Source organism: Eptesicus fuscus, chromosome 11 (assembly GCF_027574615.1).
Source record: "Eptesicus fuscus isolate TK198812 chromosome 11, DD_ASM_mEF_20220401, whole genome shotgun sequence".
Lineage (NCBI taxonomy): Eukaryota > Metazoa > Chordata > Mammalia > Chiroptera > Vespertilionidae > Eptesicus > Eptesicus fuscus.
Genome location: NC_072483.1, coordinates 84,853,654 through 84,877,624, shown reverse-complemented (window position 1 = coordinate 84,877,624; position 23,971 = coordinate 84,853,654). Strand labels below are relative to the sequence as shown.

Genomic DNA, 23,971 nt, shown 5'->3' with positions numbered 1-23,971 from the left:
ACATAAAGATATGTGGAATTTGTAGTGAGGACTTCGATCAGAGTGCAATTTCATGGTTAAATGATAAAAGCTTTCATAAAAGTATGTGATGAAAGCATTAACTACCCCTGTGATAGAAATAGTTTCATGAAGAACATGAGCTGTAAGAGATATCACTGAGCAGTAGAATGTCAGAGCTGGAAAGGATGTTAAGGATTATACTGTCCAGCCCCCTCACTGAACAAATAAGAAAACAGAGTCCTAAAGAACGCTAAGTGATTACCCGCCTCCAGCTGCCACCAGAACTGGGCCCAGTCCCTGCGCCTTCCTCTACACCGTGGTGTATGTAATAAACTACATATTAGACACGCCATCGCTTAGATATGTCTGTCGTTTTCCAAGAACCAATCATTGCTTTCGTTTGTCTTTCTGAATCTCTGTGATATTAAATGAGATGAGACAAAAGTGGTTTAGGATGCTGACTCAGATTTTCTGAGCTTTTCCTGCTATTGTCTCTCTAATATAAATTATGTCACCATTCTTAGTCAAAAGCCTGTCCCATTTGTACTATTGCCTTTCTATTTTGTTAATGGAAGTAATTGTATTCACTGTCTTTGTAGCCCATGGAGAACGCACATGCTCTACGTCTAAACGTCTCCTTAAATTTGCTATATTAATCGGTGACCCTGATCATTCATTCATTTAATAAGCAGGCACTGTCGCACATGAACTCAGTGAATTGCTCACAAGATTTAGGAGCCGAATACCTGGATATTAACTCACACATGGCTGCAAAAGTGCTTTAAAAGTTATGGTGGCAGCCCAGCTGGTGTTGCTCAGTGGTTGAGCATCAACCCCTGAACCAAGAGGTCCCCAGTTCGATTCCTGGTCAGGGCACATGCCTGGGTTTCGTGGGGGACATGCAGAAGACAGCCAATTGATATTTCTATCTCTCTATCCCTTTCCCTTCCTCTCTCTCAAATCAATAAAAATAGATATGGTGGCATTAAATGGCACATGATACCAACATATTATAGAATAAAAAAGTTGTATGACTGCAATATAATGCTTGTTTTATTGCATTTATTTCTTTGCAATATGGTTCTTAATATATATATATATATTTAAAATTGATTTTAGAGAGAGAGGAAGGGAGAGGAAGAGAGAAAGAGGGAGAGAAAAACATTGATGTGAGAGAAACATCAATCTGTTGCCTTCTGAATACACCATGGGCTTGTGTCCCAACTGGAAATCAAACTGCTGACCTTTCTGTGTATGGGACGACACTCAACCACGTGAGCCACACCGGCAAGGGCTCAATATAACGCTTCTTAAATCTAGCTTCGACTTGATGTTATATATCTTTAATAGTATGTAAAAGTGAATGCATATCCATGTGGAACTTGAACTTCTACTTACTATCATCAACCTATGGCTAAGTCACTGGTTATTAGGGATAAAAGCAAGTGACATGTTTTTCATTAATTTAGACACACAGACTTGGCTAAAGACACAGTTTAATGAACAGTCTACTTCTCTCTTTTGGCTAGGATAGCCTCAGTGGAGAACTGTCATTTGAAAGCTGAGCGTATCAGATGGTTGACAGTATGTGGGATGTGTACCTTACACAGGACCTGTCATCTGAGAAGAAAGGGTCGGTTCAATCTTTAATTCTCTGGTTAATCCCACTGTAGCCCTCAGAAGTGGTAGCTGTTATCAAGAATCAAGCCCACGTGTGGCTTATGTTTAGCTAGGCAATTATAGAAAAACAGCAGCTGGACAGTCATTAAGCACTCCATGTGCTAAGCACTGTCCTGAGTGCTTTGAATACATTTAACCTTCACAAAAAATGTACAAGGTAGGTACCGCTATTGTCCTCATTTTGAGGATAAAGAGACAGATGTATAGAGGTTAAATAACTTGCTTGAGATTACATAGCTAGTAAGTGGCAGAAACAAAATTTATAGCCAGGTTTATTTGAGCTAGAACTCCCACTCTTAACCATACTACATTGCCTCTGTGTTAAAGGATCAGGTTTGAGGTTAATCGCATGTTTCAACAGCCTGTTCTGTCTTGGAGCTCTTTAAAAAAAAAAAAAGAAAAATATTTTTATTGATTTCAGAGAGGAAGGGAGAAGGAGAGAGAGATAGATAAAAACATCAATGATGAGAGAGAAGCATCGATTGGCTGCCTCCTGCACACTCCTTCCCCTCCCCTGCACTGGGGATTGAGCATGAGCCCTGACCGGGAATCAAACCCATGACCTCCTGGTTCGGAGGTCAATGCTCAACCACTGAGCCACACCAGTTGGGCTGTCTTACAGCTTTTATAGCAATTCTAGTACACTATGACAGCCGACTTTATTGAGCTCTTTTGAAACATTCTAACATGCTAATTTAGCATATTTACACATTAATTGTATTTCCATTTGAAAAGAAGAGTTGCCTTGTTCTTTGGCTACAAGATGTAGGATTCATGGAGTTAATAGCTCTTGCTATTCTTTAATAATTTGACAGTGAATGTGATACTTTTGTTTTTTTCCTGGGTAAAAATTCTATAGACATATTTAAGGAGGTGTAACAGAATGTGACCCCGAAAAAACTAACAGGGACTGTGACCTTATTCTTTATATTTGAAGCTTCAGAATGGGAGGAGTAAAGGACAAAGACTCATGGTGAGAGATCCTGGCATTCACAGTAAGACTGACTTCTCTTTATGTTTTTTTCTTTGTAAATGCTTGATAATTCTAGTACAAAATGTTTTCCTTTTTTTAGCGTTGGCCATTTCCTTTATCTGTACAGTCTAATTAAAGCCCCCCAAAAGCAGTTAAACTCTTAAAATGTAGTCATCGGCATTTCTAGTTACTTGCAGAATTCACTTAGTTGAATTTAAACACCTCTTACTCTATCAGCTTCATCTTCTTGGAAGGAAACAATAACCAGGACGCGTTAAACATTAATCTAGCCATGATCATGAGCCATGTTAAAGCAAATACCCAGCAGCAGGAAGAAGAAAAGTCACTACGATCATGTGTTAAGAGTCCATTTAGTAAGTCTAGGTACTCTATAGATGACATCCCCCTCTCCTAAAAAGAAAGGAAAAAATACAATTTAAAAACCTAGTAATTTCAACCTGCATGATCTCTCGCATCTCTCTGACACTAGCACGCGATCCCACCTATTTTTAAAAGTGTATTTCTTTTGCTTGTCTTGAGTCCTCCTTGAAGCGAGGCTGAGACTCAGTCACACTGCACTGGCGATGGCTCCGGACGCCTGGAGGCAGGCAGGGATGGACAGGCAGGAAAGGAGGGCCCGGCCTTACCCGAGGAGCTTGGACTTGGTCCTGTGTGCAGTGGAGATCGTGAACATTGGAGTAGGGCGGTGGCCTGATGGAAGCTATCTTTGCGTGGCAGCCTGTTTGCTGTCTGCGTGCACTTGGAAACGGAAAAGCATGTTGCCCGGATTAGCCAGATGGTGAAGCCCATGCCTGTCATTTCATACCTAAAATTTTGCGCTCCAGGAAAAGCTACGAAGGAGCGAATTAATTCCTGAAGTGACAGCATTTCTTAACATTCTGGTGAGGTGGTGAGCATTAGCGTTCTGAGAGCTGCTTAAAGGGAAATAGGAGACCTGGTAGATCTGGATGGGGATTAAAAGCGATCTGTGTTCTTTCCACTGCGCTAATGGCAGGTTTGTTCTTGATTGGGCTTGCACAGCTCGGTAAGTGAAGCTCTCCACACCCTGATGGTTTTAGGAGAGCTGCTTCGGCCTGGACATGGTTGATTTGCCAATAAAAGAAGAAAGCATTCTTGGCCTTAATCTAATAGAAGTTTAAAATAATCAAGCCCTGTATTCATATTAATTTGGATTTCTAAATAGATTTCATTTGAATGATGATAATGATGATGATACAATTCATGAAGCTCTTACTAAGTGCCTTAAATGGAGAAAGGCATATTACATAGATCATTCTGTGCTTTTAAAAATTCTGTTAATCCATGATTGCTAAAATAGAAAAAGATAAAGTGAAAATTTGCTCTTAATTACAAGTATCAACATAATCTGATTAACGTTTGATTTATATCCCTCGAAGACTCCTATTTTCCACATACAGATGTATAAATATATGCTCACAAATACATATTTTTAAGTACACTGGATCAACATTATAATATTTAGTAATCCATTTGTTACTCAATATATTCTGCATGTCTTTTCATGTCAAATACATAAAGATCTCTCATCCTTTTTAACATTGCATAATATTCCATTATATGGACATTAGAGGCCCAGTGCACTGGCGGGGAGAGGCGTCCCTCAGCCCAGCCTGTGCCCTTTTGTGGTCTGGGAGGCCTCTGGAGATGTCTAACTGACAGCTTAAGCCACAGTTGGACATCCATTTCACTGCCCCGGAGGTGGGCCACTGCGCTCACCAGCCATCAGCCCTGTGGGAGCGCACTGACTACCAGGGGGCACCTCCTGCGTTGAGCGACTGCCCCCTGGTGGTCAGTGTGCCTCACAGCGGCCGGTCATACCGCCATTTGGTCTATTTGCATATTACCCTCCTATTATATAGGATAATTTATTTACCCCATTTCATATGGGTAGACTTTTAGTTTCTTTTTAGCTCGGGGCAGTCCTTCAGTATATGTCCTTGACATTTTTTGCATACTTCTCTATTATTGCCATAAGATAAACTTCCAGAAGCAGGATGTTGTTTTAAAGGGTGTTGCTATAGTTGTTCTTTAAAAAGAGTGATTCAACTTTTACAGCTTTGAAAATGCTCATTTCCCCCAAGCCTTATCATTCCTGGCATTTTCTTGGCCTGCCTTTAGCCATTATTTCTCATTTTTGCAACAATAGTATAAAGCAGATTTTGGTTCATTCACCCTAGAGATTTTAAAAAAAAACTGAGACTTCAGGAAGAAACTTGCCCCAAGTTCACAGAGCTTGTTCGTGATGGGGCTAGGGTTCGCGCCAGCCTTTTATGGCTTTAAAACTGATGGTTTCTGTACCTCCCTGGGCTAAGAAAGTCATTTTTATCTAACAAAACGTGCTGTAGGCTCACCTACATTTGCTAAGCTCACTGTCCCTGATCTTGCCATTGACATTTAATGTTATGATCTCCCAGTGTCACTGGACGAAGAAAACCTGGCCATCTGTCCAGTCTCTAAGGCTGGTCCCTTGGGTGTTGATATTGTGGTGAAGTTATTAGATCCTCATGTTAAAAACTCAGCAGTTGCCTGGTCCTCACCTGGAGAAGGGCAAGGGGGAGCCTTCTTTCAGTTGCTACTTCAGCAGTTTTTCTACATGACCCTTCTTTAGCACAGAAACGTGGGTTAGCTTATTAGTTAAGTTTTCTTTTTCAAAAATATGTTTTTATTGATTTTTACAGAGAGAGGAAGGGAGAGGGAGAGAGAGATAGAAACATCGATGAGAGAGGAACATCATCAATGGACTGCCTTCTGGGGATTGAGCCAGAAACTTGGACATGTGCCCTGACTTGGAATGGAACCAGCGACCTCATGGTTCCTGGGTCAATGCTCAACTGCTGAGCCATGCTGGCCGGGCATATTGCTTAGGTTTTTCAGTGCAAGGTCGGAACCTCGGGGCTGAGTATAGCTGAGAAGAGAAGAGATAGTGGGGGAAAGAAATAGGGGAAGAGACCCTTGTGATATGAAAGAACGCAGCCAGCGGGGAGTGGGCTAAGTCTCCTTCCGCTTTGTAAGCGATTTCCCTCTCATCCTGCAGGAGAAGCAGTGAAGACGTCCGTTCAAGAATCCGGAGCATTTCTGCCTCGGGTACAGAACCCATTTTCTCATTTGGGATTGCACCGCATGCACACGCTCTGTGGAGAACCCCGGCTCCTTTAAACATTCCTGCCCATTAAGACTTTCTAGTGACAGCGATAGGATTCTGAGAGTGTCATTCTCCTGAGCCCTCTTCTGAAGGGGAACCGTGGACGTAGCGAGGAGAAAGATTCTGGAGTGGATTGTGTCTGTGAACTTTGGAATGCAGGGAAATTCCAAGGGCCACGGCCCTGGCCAGCTGAGTAATTGCTGAGCACATCAGGAGCCGAGACACTGAACCTTGACCTGCTTTTTGGGGGGCTGATCACCTCTGTAAGGAGAGGCAATAGGAGGACACCTTTTGTACTCGTTTGGAAAGATATCACTTGTACAAACTGAGGTTCCTGAGAAATATGTGATCCATCTTTTCTCTCTGTCTCAAATGATCTTTCTCCTGCAAAGCTAAGACACGTGTAAAGAGACTGCAATTCTCCTTACAATGAAATAAAAACAGAAATAGCTTGTTGTCTGAAGCACATTCCCTGAATAGAGGAACAGTTTGATATTAAAAGGAAATGTCAGCTGTGATGACGTCAGGCTCTGTCTGTTGACTGACTCCCCTGCCAAAGGGCCGTTTAGGAAAACCCAGAAGGGAAGATGGTGCCTGGGGGAGACCTTGGGGAAACAGCGGTGCCCAGGGTCGTTAACAATCCCTGCTTTGTTTTCCAGCCCCTCCCGGAGGACCAATACAGGATGCAGAGCAAGCCCTTGGGAATCTGCCTGATCCTGGATTGCATCGGCAATGACACAGGTAGGTGTGGGTGCTGCAGGGTAGCCGCTGCCTCCAGCACGAGGCCACGGCACAGGCAGGCTACCCCCGCCGGCCTGGTGCACACTCGCGGCTCTCACAAACCACTGCCCACCTCTGCGTGAAGGGGAGTTTCTCTGTCAGGCCACAGTCCAGTGTGGATTGGGCTAAGGCAGCGAATTTTCAAGTGGTGCGCTGCAAGGATGTTTACAACATGCCACACCTGACTATATTTAACGGGGGGCACTGACCTCTTTTGCCTTCGGTGGTCAGATAAAAAAAAAATGAGAACAGCTGACACAACAATAGCTAAAACATTATATCTTTTTTTGGGGGGTCAGATCAACAAAAATATTTCCTTGGTGTGCCGCAGAATTTTAGTCATTGGTCTCTGTATGCCATGAGGTGGAAAAGGTTGAACACCGATTGGCTAGGGTTCCATGTGGTTATTTAGTGGCTTCATCATCGGAGGCCCTGGAGTTTCCCACAGGATCCTCTCTGTCTGGCTGGTGGATGAAGGGAGTGCATGATCCCACATGCATTTGGGGACCAGGCCTCAGAATGGTTTGCCCAATTTCTCAAAAATACGTTTTTATTGATTTTGGAGAGAGAGGAAGGGAGAGGGATAGAAAGATAGAAACATCGATGATGAGAGAGAATCATCTGCCTCCTGCCCCCTCCCCCCACACTGGGGATGGAGCCTGCAACCCAGGCATATGACCTCCTGGTTCATAGCTCGATGCTGAATCATCGAGACACACCAGCCAGATGGTCTGCATCATTTCCACCCACATTCCGCTGGTCAGAACTCCTTTGTATGGCTTCACCCAACCCCAGTAGACAAGGAACCCAGTCTAGCTGTGTGTCAGGAGGAAACTGAAAGGGGATTTGGGGGACACAGAGCTTGTCGGTGTGGTTTGTGAAAGTTGCCGAAATGGAAGGCTTCTGGCTTCAGTATTACCAGACGCCTCGTCATTCCACCCGGAGAGACTGTGAACGTTTTTGGGGGGGACATTAAAAATATGGTAAGTGTGTGTTCGCTCGGAGGCAGTGTGTCACTTAGTTCTGCACCCCACACTGTGGGTGGGTTGCCCTGAGTCTAAGCTATCTGTGTGTCACCACTGTTTGCATCTGGGTTGATTCTTTGTCCAATTTTGGTGACTCAGACGAGATCAGTCACTGGTGATGCATCTAAAGAGAATGGGAAAAAGCTAGTTAAGTGGAATAACATGTTTAATTCCCTATCTCTTCCTTAAAAGGGTTGGTCGTTCTTTCTCCCCGGTTTCCTTCCGGCTCTCCAACATCCTCTCAGAATGAGCCAGAGCTAGCTTTTAGGCTCACTGAAAATGTTACCATGGAGAGATGTATGGGCAGAGAATCGAACAGAAGATCAAATTAGCAAACATTAGACTGGCTATCCCAGGATTTCTGATATGATCTCTCTTTCTCGTTTCCTATTTTGGGTTAGATGTGAGAAATGCTGGTTTCTCACTATATATAAGTGTCCTTTCTTTTGTAGCCATTAGTACCCATATAAGAAGAGCAGATATTATCGCAATGAGTAACTTCTGCTCTCAAAGAGACTGTGTGGTTGTCTTCTGCTTTCCATTTTAATCAGTTCTGTTCCATTCACTTGAGTTCCCAGGTGCACATGGCATGGCATGTACATCTGTGGCATGAAGAGAATCACACAGATAAAAAGCCACGATCTGAGGTGGTTTTGTGGCTAAAATCCATTGTCTGTGCTTGCTTCCCGTGCCAGGTTATGGGCCTCTTGCCGGCAGGGACTGAATGTGCATTTGCATGTTTCTGCATTTCAGGCGTGTGGTCAGGGTTGGGCTCTGGAATATGACTGCTGCGTGGGTGTGAATCATGGCTCTGCCATGTGCTAGCTTGTGACCGTGGGCAATTTTCCTCTCTCTGTCTCAGTTTCTATTCTGTAAAATGGATGAGTAACAGGACGTACCTCACAGGAAGGTTGGGCTTGGAGTGGTGCCTGGTCCACTGTAAATAGGTACTAAATGCCAGCTAACATTCCCAGCTAACATTGGAATGTCAGCTTGGTTGCACACCACTAAGCTAGAACTGGCCTGGCTTTGTGCATGGTACAAGGAGTCTGATCCCAGATGAGTCGGGGCCTAGAGAACTGAGGGCTGAGGCCTGCGCTGGGCCCGGCTGGGTGGGGCAGGTCCCCACAGGCTGGAGCTGGGTGGGGTGGAGGGGAAACTTGAGAGGCCGAAACTTCTGAGGAAACTCCCAGGTGGGAAGCTAGCCAGACCACTCCTACCAGTCATCCCTGTGTGAACCGGCTTGGCAGAGACAGAAGCTGAGTCCAAGGCCAGGCCCCAGGGCGGGTGAGGGAGGAGAAAGACCTGATTGGGGAGGACGGAAAGGAGGGTAGAAGTGGAGGTGGAGGCCCGGCCATCTGTGTCTGTGGTCTGAGGTGGGAGCAGGTATCGGCCTCTGGTGCATTTGTAAGTCTGCTTCCTTGACTCAAGCCCTCCCTGCCTCTGGGAGCAAAACAAATAACAGGGCTCGATTCTTCTTTTACCTCCCCTCCTGGGCACAGGCGGCCAGTGAACAGCGAAGCAACCAGACAGCACACGCTACTCCCATGGTGCTGTGGGTTCCTCTGCTGCGGGGCCCGGGTCCATCGTAAGCCCAGCGGAGACGCAGAGCCCCTGCAGAGTGTTGATTAAGACGAGTGGAAGGCACGGCCCCTTTTCCTTGCCTGTGTCCTGGGCCTCCAGCCCTTCCGCGGCCAGCTGCCCTCCTGGAGGTTTTCACCGAGGCCTGGAGCCCAGCTTTGGCTGGCGGTGGTCTTCATTCCACAGAGCAGCCCTCCTGTCTTCATTCCCATCTGAACAGCCGGGGGCTTCATCTAGAGGGACTGCCTGGGGTTTTGGTTCCTTGGTCTCTTGCCTGGTTAACGTTGTCCCGTGGTGAAGGTTGGACATCGGCGAAGCGTGTAGGAGTCTGGTAAGGAACATTACTGCCAACGGAGACAAGGGATCGGAAAGGGACTAGCCGTCACATGATGACTAACTTGAGAGTGGCGGTGATCGGAGTGTAAAAGTGACTTAAACTCGACGATGTGCTAATTCCTGTACATGGATTCTCACTGAATCTCCGTAACGAATACTGTAAGGTCCGTACTATTATCCCCATCTTCAAGGTGAGCAAGCAGAACACGGTCAACTCCCTTCCTAACTTCTCTGGGATTTGAAAGCTTGGCTCCAGAGCCTCTGCTCTTGGCTACTTTGCCATAACGGAAGTTCCATGTGGGGGGCGCTGTGTCTCCAATACCTGGAACAGTACCTGGCACATTGGAGCCCAATAAATATTTGGTGGGTGAAGGGAGGAAGGAACATGCTCTTCTAACCTCAGCGCGATTCTAAAACCATTTATTTGTACTGCAGAATCTAGCAGATGCTCTTATACCTATCTTCTGTCCTAGAAAAAAAAAAAAAAGAAAAGAAAGAAAGAAAAGAAAAGAGAGACTTTTACCCAGAGAGTATGCAAGTCCCCCAAACATTTATAGGTTTATTCTTCCTTGATCCCAGTGATGTTTATTGAGCACCTACTATTTGCAAAACCCCACGCTTGGTCCTGCGTGAAGCAAATATGGAGGCACCGAGGTGCAGTCTGGTCTCAGAGCCACGCTGTGAACGGCGATACGGTGATTTTGGGGTGGCTTGTTCCGGAGACGCATCCTCGCAGGGAACGGTGACCTCTTCCTGGAGCACACTTGGAGGCGCAGGGATTGGGCTAATTGTCGCAGTGTGGTAGAATTAAAAAGCCAGCCGTGCTGTTGTGCCATCCGTGCCGGTGACCGTGCAGAGCTGGGCTGAGCCAGGCCCGGCCTCGCGGAGTGGGGAAGTGAGTGAGTCAGGCCACAGACAGGTGAACTCTGCGCCTCGATCGAACGCCCTGGTTGGTGTGTAGGCTCCTGAATAAGAGGTTTTAAGAAATATTCCGCCCTCCCTCTTTTCTCCCTGGCTCTTTCCGGAAAGCCGGAGGATGTTCCTGTACTTTCCAACCAGGCGGAGACTGCGATTTCTCGAGCAGATGCTGCGCGCTTCCCTTGTGATCTTGAATAAGTCCAAGCTCTCCCAGCAGAGCAGCAGGAGAGGAGAAAGCCAGAGGCGGCCGGTGGGGGTGCTTTGCGGGCGGGGCTGGCCCCTCACCAAGAGGCCCTGCTCTAACTGCGCAGCCAGAATGAACCCCCCCCCTCCCCCGCATTTCAGAAAGTCGGTTTCTGAAGAACAATTCACGTTTACCAAGATGGTGCTGGGTCAGGAGCGGAATTTCCAGGGCGAGTCGAATGTGGAACTGCAGTTTGTTGAAGTTCTGTTTTCCATGCAGCCCCCAAGCTGTTCTTCCCCTATTTGCGGGAAAGGAGCGGGCGGTCACGGTGCCATATAAGGACACAGACCCTGACTGCTCTGAGCCCATTTCCTTTTCCTGGCAGGAAAGAAGAGGACTTAGCTGACGAATGATTTATCTGAGAATGTGTGCAAATCACTCCAAAACGTAGTGGCTTAGAAGAACAGACTTCAGAGGTGGAGACCTTTCTCGGGGCCCTGAGGAGGCAGGTTCCATGAGAGAGATGCAGGCTCCGTGCTTTGTGATGGGAAACGCCTGCCTTGGTTGTCTTTAAATTCACTACCTTCTGTGGATAAGCACTCACAGTGTCCAAAGCGTCTTGGCAGGAACCTCCTTGGATTTCCACTGCTCCCTTTTGAAAAAGCACATAGTATAGGCATCAGCGTTATTCCCATTTCACAGATGAGTAAACTAAGGCTGTAACTCGTTCAGAGTCACACTGCTACCACCCCCTGGATCCTGTAAGTGAGACTGGGCTGTCTCCGTGTTCTTGCTGGCCCAGCAACGTTGCATTCCCAGCTGACATCATGCCACCTCGCCGATGTGACTTCAGTGGGAAACGTCAGCTGCCCTGACGTCAGGCCGGTCTCCGAGTGACTGCCTTTCCAGAGGGGCGTTGAAAGGCTGCTCCATCGTGGTCTGAGGCCCGTCCAGGCTGGCTGTTCTTATTGTCCTGTTCTCAGCTTTGGGGACCTGTGTGGTTTTTGGCTTCCCCTCCAGCGTTAGCCTTTTTTTCCTCCAGTTCTGTTAGGTAAGGACCTCCTGCCCTGACCTCAGGCCCCCAGCCCTTTCTTAGCTCCGCTGCTGGGTAAGTCAGTCCTCGTTCAGGACTAGGCAAAGCTCAGGCCCAGCAGGCAGATGGGGAGCCGGGACTTACACTCAGGTCTTAGGATTCCAAGACTGGTTCCTCTTCTGCCCGGTACCATGTAGCTGCCTGCTCACAGCCACGTGGCAGCGGCCGTTCTAGCAGGAACCCACAGGGGCCCAGATAAAGGCACCAGACAGCTGTCCTGCCCCTGCCCCTGCCCCTGCCCCTGCATATCAGCACAGAAGAAACTATGGCTTTTTGGTTTTGTTTTGTTTTGTTAATCTCACCTGAGGATATTTTCCCATTTATTTTTAGAGAGAGTGGAAGGGAGGGGGAGAGACAGAGAGAGAAACATTGATCGATGTGAGAGAGACACATCGATTGGTTGCCTCCCGGATCAAGGCTGCAACCGAGGTACATACCGGACCCTCAGGCCTCGGGCGGACGCTCTATCCAGTGAGCCCACGTCGGCTAGGGCGAGACTGTGGCTTCCTTCCAAGGACTTTGATAACGGAGGGAATTTCTCCGGAAGGGAGGGCCTGGAAAGCAGTGAATCATCACTCTGCAACGACAAGTGAACAGAGTGGAGGCTGGTGTTTCCCTGCTGGCTCCTGCCCCCTAGAGGAGGGAGTACTCCACGCTCGGAGATCTGTGGGCCCTTTGCAGGGAAAGGAGCCATGTGGAACACAACTGGGGATGGACCTGGGGACCTAGTCAGGCTTTCTCGGGGGACGCTGCGGGTTCCAGCCTGAGCACTGTGCTGGGTGGGAGACTTGTCCACACCCGCAGGCGAGGGCCAGGGGCGCAGGGCTGGCCACCTCCGCTGCACAGACTCTGTGAGGACAAGGGATCTCTAATAGGATGTCAGCCCCCTGTGTATCACGCCCTTCGTTTCCCTGCTAATGCTTATTTCTCTTAGGGTTTTAAGGGGATGGGCACCTTCTTTATACCTCTTCACGATTATCCTATATAATAAAGAGCTAATAGGCAGATTGTCCCCCTGGGAGTTCGACCAGGGGGCAGGGCCGGCCTGCCAACTGCCCCAGGCCCCTGCCTCCGGCCGGCCCTGCCCCTGATCGACCCCCGCCCCCGCACGCTGATAGTGGGCAGGGCTGGCCGGCCAACCACCCGTGTCCCCTCCTCACAGCCGGCCAGACCCCACCTGTGCCCGAATTCATGCACTGGACCTCTAGTGTGATACACAAAATTCATTTTCTCACCTTACCTGTGGGCTAGGCAGAGGAGAAAAGTAAGTAGTCTTAAGTCATGGTTATAGCCTTTTCCTTTTCCTGGCAGGAGACAAGAGGACTTAGCTGATGAGTTATTTATCTGAGGATGTAGGCAAATCACTCCAAAGCATAGTGGCTTAGAAGAACAAACTTCTGTGAGGAGGGCGTTATGAGCTGCTTAGCTGGCTGTTCTGGCCCAGGATCCCTCCTGAGGGAGGGTCAGAGGTCAGCCAGGGTTGTCCAGGGTGGTGTGGGATCCCAGGACCTTCTCAGGTGGCTCACCCACGTGGCTGGGGAGTGGGTGCAAGGCCTCCTGCGGGCCTCCCCCCTGGGCTGCTGGCGGCCCCGAGAGGGAGCAGTTCCGAAGTGAGAAAGAGCCAGGTGGGAGCCATGACCTTTGGGGATCAAGTCACAGTGTCCCTCTGCCACATTCCAGTCATTAGAGGCCAGTTACCGAGTGTGGTCCACGCTTCAAGGGGAGGGAATGGCTCTGTGTCTTTCTAAGGGAGGAGTACCGAAGCGTGTGCGGACATATTTAAAGCTGCCAGGCCTGGTAGGGCGTGCGGCTGGTGAGACGAAGCTCTCCTGGGCTGCGTGGATCAAGTGCAGAGCACGCAGGCCAGCCCTGGCTTGTCCAGTGGCTGTTGTTCCAGCTTTTTTTAAAAAAAATATATTTTATTGATTTTTTTACAGAGAGGAAGGGAGAGGGATAGAGAGTTAGAAACATCAGTGAGAGAGAAACATCGATCAGCTGCCTCCTGCACACTCCCCACTGGGTATGCGCCTGCAACCAAGGTACATGCCCCAACCGGAATGGAACCTAGGACTCTTGAGTCCGCTGGCTGACTCTCTATCCACTGACTCAAACCAGGCAGGGCTGTTCCAGCTTTTTGTTGACCCAAGGTAGTGTTTCTTGCCCCACCTTTTGCCCTTTTCCTATTTCCTGCTGAGAAGCCAGAAGAGAAATTGTGGTTGCTTACTTTCACTTTTATACTTCGAGTGGTTGGCGAGGTCTGCAGGGCAAGAAAGTGAAAGCGAGTGGGTGCAGCCGTGGGCCCGTGAATTATTTGGGCCTCTGCAGACTGCACATCGTTCCCGTCAGTTAGTGTGGAGAGTTGAGACTCTGTCAACAGTTTTGTGGTACCTTCAGCTATGTATCTCCCTTGATGCTTTTCTGTGATGCCTCAACTAGCAGAAGGTGGGACCCCTCTGTTCCTTGGTGGAAGAAATGTCTGTTCTAATGACTGCTGTGGTGTTTGGTTTGGAGTGAATGCAGTGTAGGGTCCCGGAAGACCATTCCCCAGGCGAAGAAGAGAGGTGGGCACATAGTCAAGAGACACGGAAAGAAATCCAGAGAAGCTCCTGGGCTGACAGTTTGGGTGACAACATGAATGAGGAGATGTGTGTAAAGCCTCTGGGTTTAAGACACAGCAGCTCTCTGCCCCCAAATGAACTACAAACTGGAGACGTCACTCAGACAAGAAACAGAAACTGAATGGGTGGCTCAAAAGAATGTGGTTCTGCCTGGCTGGCATGGCTCAGTGGTTGAGTGTTGACCTATGAACCAAGAGGTCACAGTTCGATTCCCAGTCGGTGCACATGCCCGGGTTGCAGGCTCGATCCCCAGTGGGGGGCATGCAGGAGGCAGCCGATCAATGATTCTTTCTCATAATTGATGTTTCTATCTCTCTCTCTCCCTCTCTGAAATCAATAAAAAATATTTAAAAAAAAAAAAAGACTGTGGAAGTTTTGAGCGAGGAAGAAAAAGATGTCTCTCTGTGCTATTAGAAAGATAAAACAATTCAGGAGCCTGTGTTTATGTCTCCAGTGAAGGTAAACTGATCAGATGGAGAAGAAGTGGACTGGGTAGAGTGTCTAGGGTTCCAAGGCCATAGAAATTTCTAGAATAAGGACAAAAAGATTTTTAAGAAAGAGAATAGGAACTAATTTCTGTGGAGCAGCGGCAGCTTTATTTGTATTATCTCAGGTAATCCTCCCAGCGTTCTCATAGGGTGGGTCTCATCACTTCCTTTGAGAGCCGGGAAGACCCACTTCCTGAGGAGCATGCCGCCCACAGGCGTGGCAAGGTCAGCACACTCGACCTCTGCTTTTCCTACTGCCTTCCTCTGCGTCCGGAGCCAAGGTCAACCCGGGATTTCTGCAAGCTAGGAGGAGACGGCTCTGGGGCACTGTAGGAGGTCTAGGCCCAGGGTTCCCACTGCTTAGTCGGAGGTCACACTGGGAAGCAGGTCAGGAGGGAACTGGAGAGCCTGGGAATGGTCCCCACTTCCATCTTCGGGGCCTCACGTCATCCCGCAGCGAGTGGGCGGAGGCGAGGGGGCTCGAGGCCCACGCCACCCCTTCTGCAGCCGTTTGGAGCTGAGCGCCGTGGTGTGTCCATTCCTGTGACCTGTCCCTTTCTTCTCCCCCAGACGCTCTTCGGGAGACCTTCACTGCCCTGGGCTTTGAAGTCCGGAGTTTCTCACTTCTGACTATGGAGGATATGATTCATCATCTTTGCCAAGTTGCCTATAGGACTCGCCACCAGGACAAGGACAGCTTTGTGTGCGTCCTGGTGAGCCGCGGGGGCTCGCAGAGCCTGTTTGGCGTGGATCAGACTCACGCGGGGCTGCCTTTGGATCAGATCAGGAGGATGTTCAGGGGAGATGCATGCCCTTCTCTCTTGGGAAAGCCAAAGGTCTTTTTCATTCAGAACTACGAGACGTCAGAGGGTCACCTGGAAGACAGCAGCCTCCCAGAGGTCGACGGGCCAGCAGCGAGCAGCATGGATGCCAAGGCCTGGCCGCCTGAGCCCAGCACGGTTCACCCGGAAGCCGACTTCTTCTGGAGCCTGTGCAAGGCAGATGTGTCGCTGCTGGAGCGGTGCCCCACCTCGTCGTCCCGGTACCTACAGTGCCTCTCCCAGAAGCTGCAGCAGGAGAGGTGAGCGCCCAGGCCTGGCTGGTCCCGGAGCAACAGGTCTGTCCTGCAGCCCCCACCCGCTCCGTGGTGGTTCAGCACTAACGGGTGCGCAGAGCAGGGGGGCCTCTGTTCCGAGGTGGACCCTCAGGGCGCCAGCGGCATCACTGGCCTTTTATATGCGTCCTGCATGTGCACAGACAGTCCAGGTGGGTCACGGTTGGACTCAGTTGCCCCTTGGGGAAGGGGTCTGAAGTCACGTGCCAGAGTGCTGCCCGCTGGTTTGAATCACTCACTAAGCAGCTTGTCAAGTATTTAGGAAAGAACACTTTCAAAGCACCTTCCCATCAGTTGGCTCATCTTAAAAAAGTATTTTTTAGCCGACCAGCGTGGCTCAGCGGTTGAGTGTCGACCTGTGAATCAGGAGGTCATGGTTCGATTCCCGGTCAGAGCACATGCCCAGGTTGCAGGCTCGATCCCCAGTGGGAGGGCGTGCAGGAGGCAGCTGATCAATGATCCTCATCATGGATGTTTCTATCTCTCTCTCCCTTTCCCTTCCTCTCTGGAATCAATAAAAATATATTTAAAAAATATTTTTATTGTTGATAGTATTACAGGGTTCTCCCCTTTCCCCCCCTCCCAGCCCCTACGCCCTCCCCACCCCAGGTCCTCACTACCCTATTCAGTTGGCTCATTTCACCGTAATGACAACCTGTCTCCTCTTTGATGTTTGCATGTCATTAACTCTTGCTTTCCTCCTCACCCCCAGAAGGCGGCCACTTGTGGATCTCCACCTTGAACTGAACAGCAGTGTGCATGACTGGAACCTCGGAGTACCTGATAAGGAGAAGTACCACGTCTCGCTGCAGCATACGCTGAGAAAGAAACTCTTCCTCTCTTGCAAATGAAAAGCCAAAGACTGAAGAATTTAAGATGAAGGAACCAAGATGGCGGCATAGTTAAACAACTAATCTGCTGCCTCACACAACAATTTCAAAAACACAACTAAAAGACAAAAACGTCTACCACCCAGAACCACGGGAAAGCTGGCAGAGTGGAAGACTGACAACTAAGAACAGAAAGGAGCACAATCGCTGAAAAGCTGAGGTACAGAGGCACGCGAATCGGGCTGGCGGCGGGCAGCTGGGTGTGCGGCTTTTCTTCAACCCGCAGGGAGACAAGCTCCCGATCACTCTGAAATCCAGTTTCTGGGGACACTCGGGGGACCCAGACACCTATGGGGAGAAGCTGGACTCTCGGCCATCGGGTCGGAAAGTGAGAGTGACTTTTTTGCAGAGGTGCACCCAGCAATCATTGTTTACTGCGTTGGAGTGTGGGGCGCAGGGACTTGGAAACGGGAAAGGCAGAGACGGCTGACGCCAGCCATTGCCGTTGGCCACGCCCCAGCCTAGTGACGCCCTGAGACCCCGCCCCGCCCTGAGGCCCCGCCCCGCACATTCTACAAACCCGCCCAGGCTCCTCACAGCGGCTTTTGCATATAAATGGCCTGTTCTGTGGCAGCTTAACCAACTGCAGCTCCAGACTGCTCCAAAACCGCCCAAGCAAAGGAGGAGAAAACTAGCCCTTGCTGTAGCTCCTGCTGGGGAACACACAGTACACAAGGGTACACCAAGAGTGTCCACCTCAAGTAACTGGGAGGCTGACCCGTTGAACCTATAGGACACCTAGTACACAACACTACCCTACCAACTCAGGGAAGCAGAGAATATGAGAAGGCAAGGAAACAGATCACAAACCAAAGAAATGGAGGAGATCAAGCGACTGGACATAGAGTTCAAAACCACAGTTATAAGGTTTTTCAAGAATTTCATGGAAAAGGCCGATAAATTCAATGAGACCCTTGAGGATATGAAAAAGGACCAACTAGAAATTAAACATACACTGACTGAGATAAAAAATATTATACAGAGACCCAACAGCAGACTAGAGGAACGCAAGAATCAACTCAAAGATTTGGAATACAAAGAGGCCAAGGACACTCCTCCAGAGAAGCATGAAGAGAAGAGAATTCAGAAAGTTGAAGATAGTGTAAGAAGCCTCTGGGACAACTTCAAGCGAACCAACATCAGAATTATGGGGGTACCAGAAGAAGAGAGAGAGCAAGATGCTGAAAACCTATTTGAAGAAATAATGACTGAAAACTTCCCCCACCTGATGAAAGAAATAGACTTACAAGTCCAGGAAGCGCACAGAACCCCAAACAAAAGGAATCCAAAGAGGACCACACCAAGACACATCATAATTAAAATGCCAAGAGCAAAAGACAAAGAGAGAATCTTACAAGCAGCAAGAGAAAAACAGTTCGTTACCTACAAGGGAGCTCCCATACGATTATCAGCTAATTTCTCAACAGAAACCATGCAGGCCAGACAGGAGTGGCAAGAAATATTCAAAGTGATGAATAGCAGGAACCTACAACCAAGACTACTCTACCCAGCAAAGTTATCATTCAGAACTGAAGGGCAGATAAAGAGCTTCACAGATAAGAAAAAGCTAAAGGAGTTCATCACCACCAAACCAGCATTATATGAAATGCTGAAAGGTATTCTTTAAAAAGAGGAAAAAGAAGAAGAAAGATAAAAATTATGAACAACAAATACATATCTATCAACAAGTGAATCTAAAAGTCAAGTGAATTAAAAATCTGAGGAACAGAATAAACTGGTAAACTTATTAGAATCAGAGGCATAGAATGGGAGTGGATTGATAATTCTCAGGGGGAAAGGGGTGTCTGAGTGGGGAGTATGGGAAGAGACTGGACAAAAATCATACACCTATGGATAAGGACAGCGGGGGGGGGGGAGGTAAGGGCAGACGGGGGGTGGGAACTGGGTGGTGGGGAGATATGTGGGGAAAAAGGAGAAACAATTGTAATCTGAACAATAAAGATTCATTTAAAGAAAAAAAAAAAGAAAAAAAAAAAGAAAAGCCAAAGACTGCTCAGCAGGTGTGGCTCCGTTGGGGTCCCAGATTGGAGAGGGTGCAGGCTGGGCTGAGGGACACACCCCTTCCCCCTGCACGAATTTTGTGCACCGGGCCTCTAGTATTAAAATAAAATTAAAATAAAATAAAATAAAGGGTCGCGGCATGAGGAAGGTTGAGAACCACTGTTCTACAAGAAGCTGCAGGGGTGGGGGGTGGAGGGCGTGTGGCCCCCGAGGAGATGTCTGAACCCTAAGGCCAACCATGAGGAGATGACCCAGATCATGTTGGAGACCTTCAACACCCCCGCCATGTATGTGGCCACCCAGGCCGCACCACCCAGGCCCCACCACGTGATGGACTCCGGGGACTGGGTCCCCCACACAGTGTTCATCTACCAGGGCTATGCCCTCCCCCACACCATCTTGCGCCTGGACCTGGCGGGCTCCCTCATGAAGATCCCCACGGAGCGTGGCTACAGCTTCACCATCACCGCCGAGGGGGAGATCATGCGTGAGGACATCGAGAAGAAGCGGTGCTGGTCGCCGGGACTTGGAGCAGGAGGTGGCCGCCCAGCCTCCAGCTCCTCCCTGGGGCAGGTCATCACCATCGGCAACGAGCGCTGCCGCTGCCACATGGCGCTGTCTGGGGGAACCACCAGGTGGAACCACCATGCACCCGGATGCAGAAGGAGATCACCGCTCTGGCTCCCAGCACCGTGAAGATCAAGTTCATCTCGCCCCTGAGTGCAAGTCCTCGTGTGGCTCGGTGGCTCCATCCTGGCCTCGCGGTCCACCTTCCAGCAGATGTGGAGCAGCAAGCAGGAGTAGGATGAGTCTGGCCTCTCCATGGGCGGGGGGGCAGGGGGGGGCCTTGACTCAGGATTTGAAAACTGGCACGGTGAAGGTGACAGCAGTCTGTTGGAGCGAGCACCCCCACAGTTCTACAATGTGGCCGACGACTTTGATATGCATTCCAGTAGTCATTCTCCCGTCAAATACGAGAGATGCATTGTTACAGGAAGTCGCTTGCCTACCCCAAAGCCGCCCGCTTCTCCCTAAGAAAGGCCAATCCTCGCTGGAGTCCACTCGGGGAGGGTGATCGCATTGCTTTTGTGTAAATTATGTAGTCCACATTTTAAAATCTTCGCCTGAATACTTGTTCTTTTTGTTTTATTTTGAATGGCCAGCCATCGTGGCCCCCCTCCTTGTTCCCAACTTGAGATGCATGAAGGCTCTTGGTACCCCTGGGAGTGGGTTGAGGTGTGGAGGCAGCCAAGCAGGGCTTACCTGTTACACTGACTTGAGACCAGTTTAATAAAGTGCACACCTTAAAGAAAACAAAAACAACAAAAGCCATAGAGAGAGAGAGAGAGAGAGATTAAAAAAACAAAACCCGCAGGGAGAAGCATTAAAGTGCTTGTGGCCCTGGTGGTTAGCTCCGTCGGCGGGAGCTTCATCCGGATACGCCGACCTTGCAGGGTCCATCCCTGGTCAGGGCACATACAGGAATCGACCAGTGAATGTATACATGGGTGGGCCAAATCGTCGTTTCTCTCTCTCTCTCTCTCTCTCTCTCCCTAAAAATCAGTCAGTAAATTAATTAATTAAAATAAAGTGCTCCTCTCTGCAGTTTGTGGGGGTCATGACCTTACCCTTCCAGCCCCATCCTCTTCCGTAGAGGAGGCGTGACCACATAGCTGGCCTCATCCCGCCTGCCTGACATGATGAAAATACAGGGCGAGGCAAATCAGCGTCTTTTCCTTTCCCTCTTTTTAAAACAATTGTTTGTTTGTTTGTCTTTATTTATTTATTTATTTAATGGACACAGAGAGAGAGAGAGAGAGAGAGAGAGGAGAGAGAGAGAGAGAGAGAGACAATAGTGGGATGAAGGCCTGGGGAAGGGGTGGGTGTAGTAGAGGGGGGTCAAGAAGAGAGAGAGAGAGAGAGAGAGAATTGACACATCGATCAGCTGTCTCCCACACACACCCGACTGGGGATGGAACCTGCAGCCTGGGTGTGTGCCCTGACCAGAAAACTAACCCACCACCTTTTGGTGTCCAGGTCTATGATCCAACCAATTGAGCCACACCAGCCAGGGCTAAGCAATCACTGATTAAATTATGCTGTGTTGTCTGTTTCTGTACTTTTGTCGCTTTTCTTATTTGCCTTCTGATTACATTGTTTTTGTTAATACCATCCATCAGTCACTTTCCAGAGCCAAAGAGAGGAATGCCATGTGCTTGCCGGTGTGTTTTGCTCACTTGCAAGGGGTCTGGGGAGGAGTAAAGAGGGATTGTGATTCCAGGCCTAGGCTGACCAAACAGGAGGATGAAAGCCTTGCCCACGTCACAGAACTGTTCTGAGGAGGAGATGGGAGAGCCTTTATGATCAGTCCCAAAGAGAGAGTGTTTATGGCTGCTTATCGTTATTATTTTTATACCACACTGTGGAGGAGTTATTTTGGAAAGGTTGAACCAAACCTTGAGAAGTTGGTAGGGTTTTGGCAGGTTGAAATGGAGAAGAGAGTATGTTGCCAGAGAGGACCCAAACCAAGTGAGGGAGCAGAGAGGAGAGATACAAGGCGTGTTCTCCACACCTGGAGCATAGCTGTTAGCTGGAGAGGAGAGAATGGGAGCAAGGGTGAGCTGGAAGCCAGGAGGTGCTGTGGTTAGAATGTCAGAGCCTTAGAGGTATGCATCTTTGTCTTTTAGTCAGTTATCGTGGAAGTTATTTTTCTTACTTTAATCATGACTATTTTCTTGGGACACTTTTGTATATAACCATTTGATTACTAAATGCGTATTTTATTTTTTTTACTGAGTATAGTTTTTGTTTTGTTTTTAATGTTTTATTGAGCCCTAACTGGTTTGGCTCAGTGGATAGAGTGTTGGCCTGTGGACTGAAGGGTCCCAGGTTGGATTCCGGTCAAGGGCATGTACCTTGGTTGCAGGCACATCCCCAGTAGGAGGAGTGCAGGAGGCAGCTGATCGATGTTTATCTCTCTTTGATGTTTCTATCCCTGTCTCTTCCTCTCTGTAAAAAATTAATAAAATATATTTTAAAAATGTTTTATTAGAGAGAGAGGAGGGGAGAGGGGCAGAGAGAATGAATACTCCTATGCCTACAACCCGGCTTAAATCAAATGTTCTAAAATATATATGAAGTTTCTTAAGATATTACTTTAAGTAGTAATCCTAAATATAAAAGAGATAAATGTACTAAAATATTTCAAACTAATAACAGCCCCACTCTGAGAATTAGCCAAATGTTCACTGGCTGGAATTTTATGTAACCATTAAAATTATGTATACAGCCCTAGCTGGTTTGGCTCAGTGGATGATAGAGCGTTGGCCTGTGGACTGAAGGGTCCCAGGTTTGAGTCCAGTCAAGGGCACATGCTTAGGTTTCGGGTTCGATCCCCAGTAGGGGGTGTGCAGGTGGCAATGATTCTCAATGATTCTCATCGTTGATGTTTCTAACTCTCTCTCCCTCTCCCTTCCTCTCTGAAATCAATAAAAATATATTTTAAACAAGTATGTATATAGGTAAGAGTTTACATTGAGCTGTTAGCTTATTTTACATACAACTAAATTTAAGTAAATTTAACAAAACATGCCGCAATACCTTTTATTTGATAGCTATAGATTTTTAACATTAAAGGGCTTACCTTTTTTTGTGTCGATTTAAACTGAACATTATATTTGTATTAGTATTTTTTTTAATTTCTTTATTGTTGAAAGTATTACATGTTTCCTTTTTCCCCCATTGACTTCTCCCAGTCTGCTCCCATCCCCCAGCACAGGAATAAAATCCATACAAATGTTAAGAAAGTTATATTCCTGCATATTTTGTTAATACATTCATTATATCTGCTATTTGAAAGAGGCCTTTTCTGCCCTCTTCTATGTTCTTAAATAAAAATATTTTAGAATACAGAAAAGTGTCAAGCTTTTGTAAGCATTTGTGTGTTGATTTTTGTGTAGACACGTGTTCAATTCATTTGGGTATATACCAAGGAATTGCTGAATTGTGTGATAAGCCTACGTTTATCTTTGGAAGAAAGTGCCAGGCGGTATTCCCAAGTGGCTGTACTATTGTTGGGGAGTTCCCACGGCTCTGAATCCTTGCCAACATTTGTTGGTGTTAGTGTTTTGGATTTTAGCCTTTTTAGTAGATGCGTAGTAGTATCATGTTTTAATTTTTGATTACCTAATGTCCTTTTTACTATGTTGGTTGAGTGTCATCTTTCATGAACTTTATCCTTGGGAAGTAGTAGTACAGTGGGATCTGTGACAGTAATAGTCATAGTCATGTGGTGGGAGGGGTCCATTTTTCCATGGGCTATTACCTTTTTGGTTGTTGCTTTTCTTACCTTTGGGGAGAAAATTTCCAAAGTCCCCTTAAGAATTTTCAGAGCAGGGGAGAATATCTTATATGATTTTATCTGGGTTTCTTCCGATTTGAACATGGTCACTTAAAATTATAGAACTAGGTACCGAGTGCTATCAAAGCTCCTAGTTAAATGGAAGAAAGCTACGTTGGGACTAGGGTCATTTGAAAGCTTCAGCTTCAGAAAGTGACTTTTACTCTGTGGACTCCAGACAAAAGTAGGCATGAATAAAATGACTAAGAATATAATAGTGAAGAATAGCCTGCTTATCCATCTCCGAGCCATAAGGTCATCTAGCTAGAGCTAGATTTCAGAGAAAGCAGAGTGAGTCCCCCAAAAAGCTCCCTCCAGACCTTCTGAAGGGCCGAGTGTCCTGGACTATTTGTTTTTGAAGTAACCACGCAGTAATTTTTATTTTTCAGCACTTCTAGAAAAGTCTAATGCCTGGGATAGAGGAGGCTGAAACTGGGAGAGGGCCTGGGAACCGTGGAGGTGCCACGTGTCTCCCTTTATCTACTTTGAGGGTGGGGGATTTGGACCAGAGCCTGGATGTTAAGGGAAGCCAACTACTGCCACCACCATCCTCTCCCAAGGCGGAACTAAAGAGAAACAGTCTAGTATTTCCCCATTGTCACCAGGACAGTCATCAACTCCCACCACTAGAAGAGACTATAAAAGTTTTGATTGGTTCTTCGTGGGGACCCACTCAGGAAGGAGAC

At 47.9% G+C, this 23,971-nt stretch overlaps 1 protein-coding gene and 1 pseudogene across 3 annotated transcripts; both read left to right on the top strand.

Moving 5' to 3' along the window:
• Positions 1-1,053: 1,053 nt before the first annotated feature.
• Positions 1,054-18,048, top strand: LOC103290542 (CASP8 and FADD-like apoptosis regulator). Of its 3 annotated transcripts, XM_054723180.1 has the most exons (7): positions 1,054-1,633; positions 2,618-2,675; positions 5,730-5,779; positions 6,497-6,578; positions 15,431-15,573; positions 15,712-15,941; positions 16,687-16,829. In XM_054723180.1, exons 2-7 carry the CDS (start codon positions 2,651-2,653, stop codon positions 16,823-16,825), a joined length of 669 nt encoding a protein of 222 aa, XP_054579155.1. In that variant the 5' UTR covers positions 1,054-1,633; positions 2,618-2,650; the 3' UTR covers positions 16,826-16,829. The 3 variants fall into 3 exon arrangements, with proteins under 3 accessions (XP_054579155.1, XP_054579154.1, XP_028008916.2); XM_054723179.1 differs by having other exon boundaries at positions 15,431-15,941; positions 16,690-18,048; XM_028153115.2 differs by having other exon boundaries at positions 15,431-15,941; positions 16,687-18,045.
• A 725-nt stretch (positions 18,049-18,773) lies between these two features.
• Positions 18,774-20,435, top strand: LOC103290618 (actin, cytoplasmic 1-like; annotated as a pseudogene).
• The last annotated feature ends 3,536 nt before the right edge of the window (positions 20,436-23,971 follow it).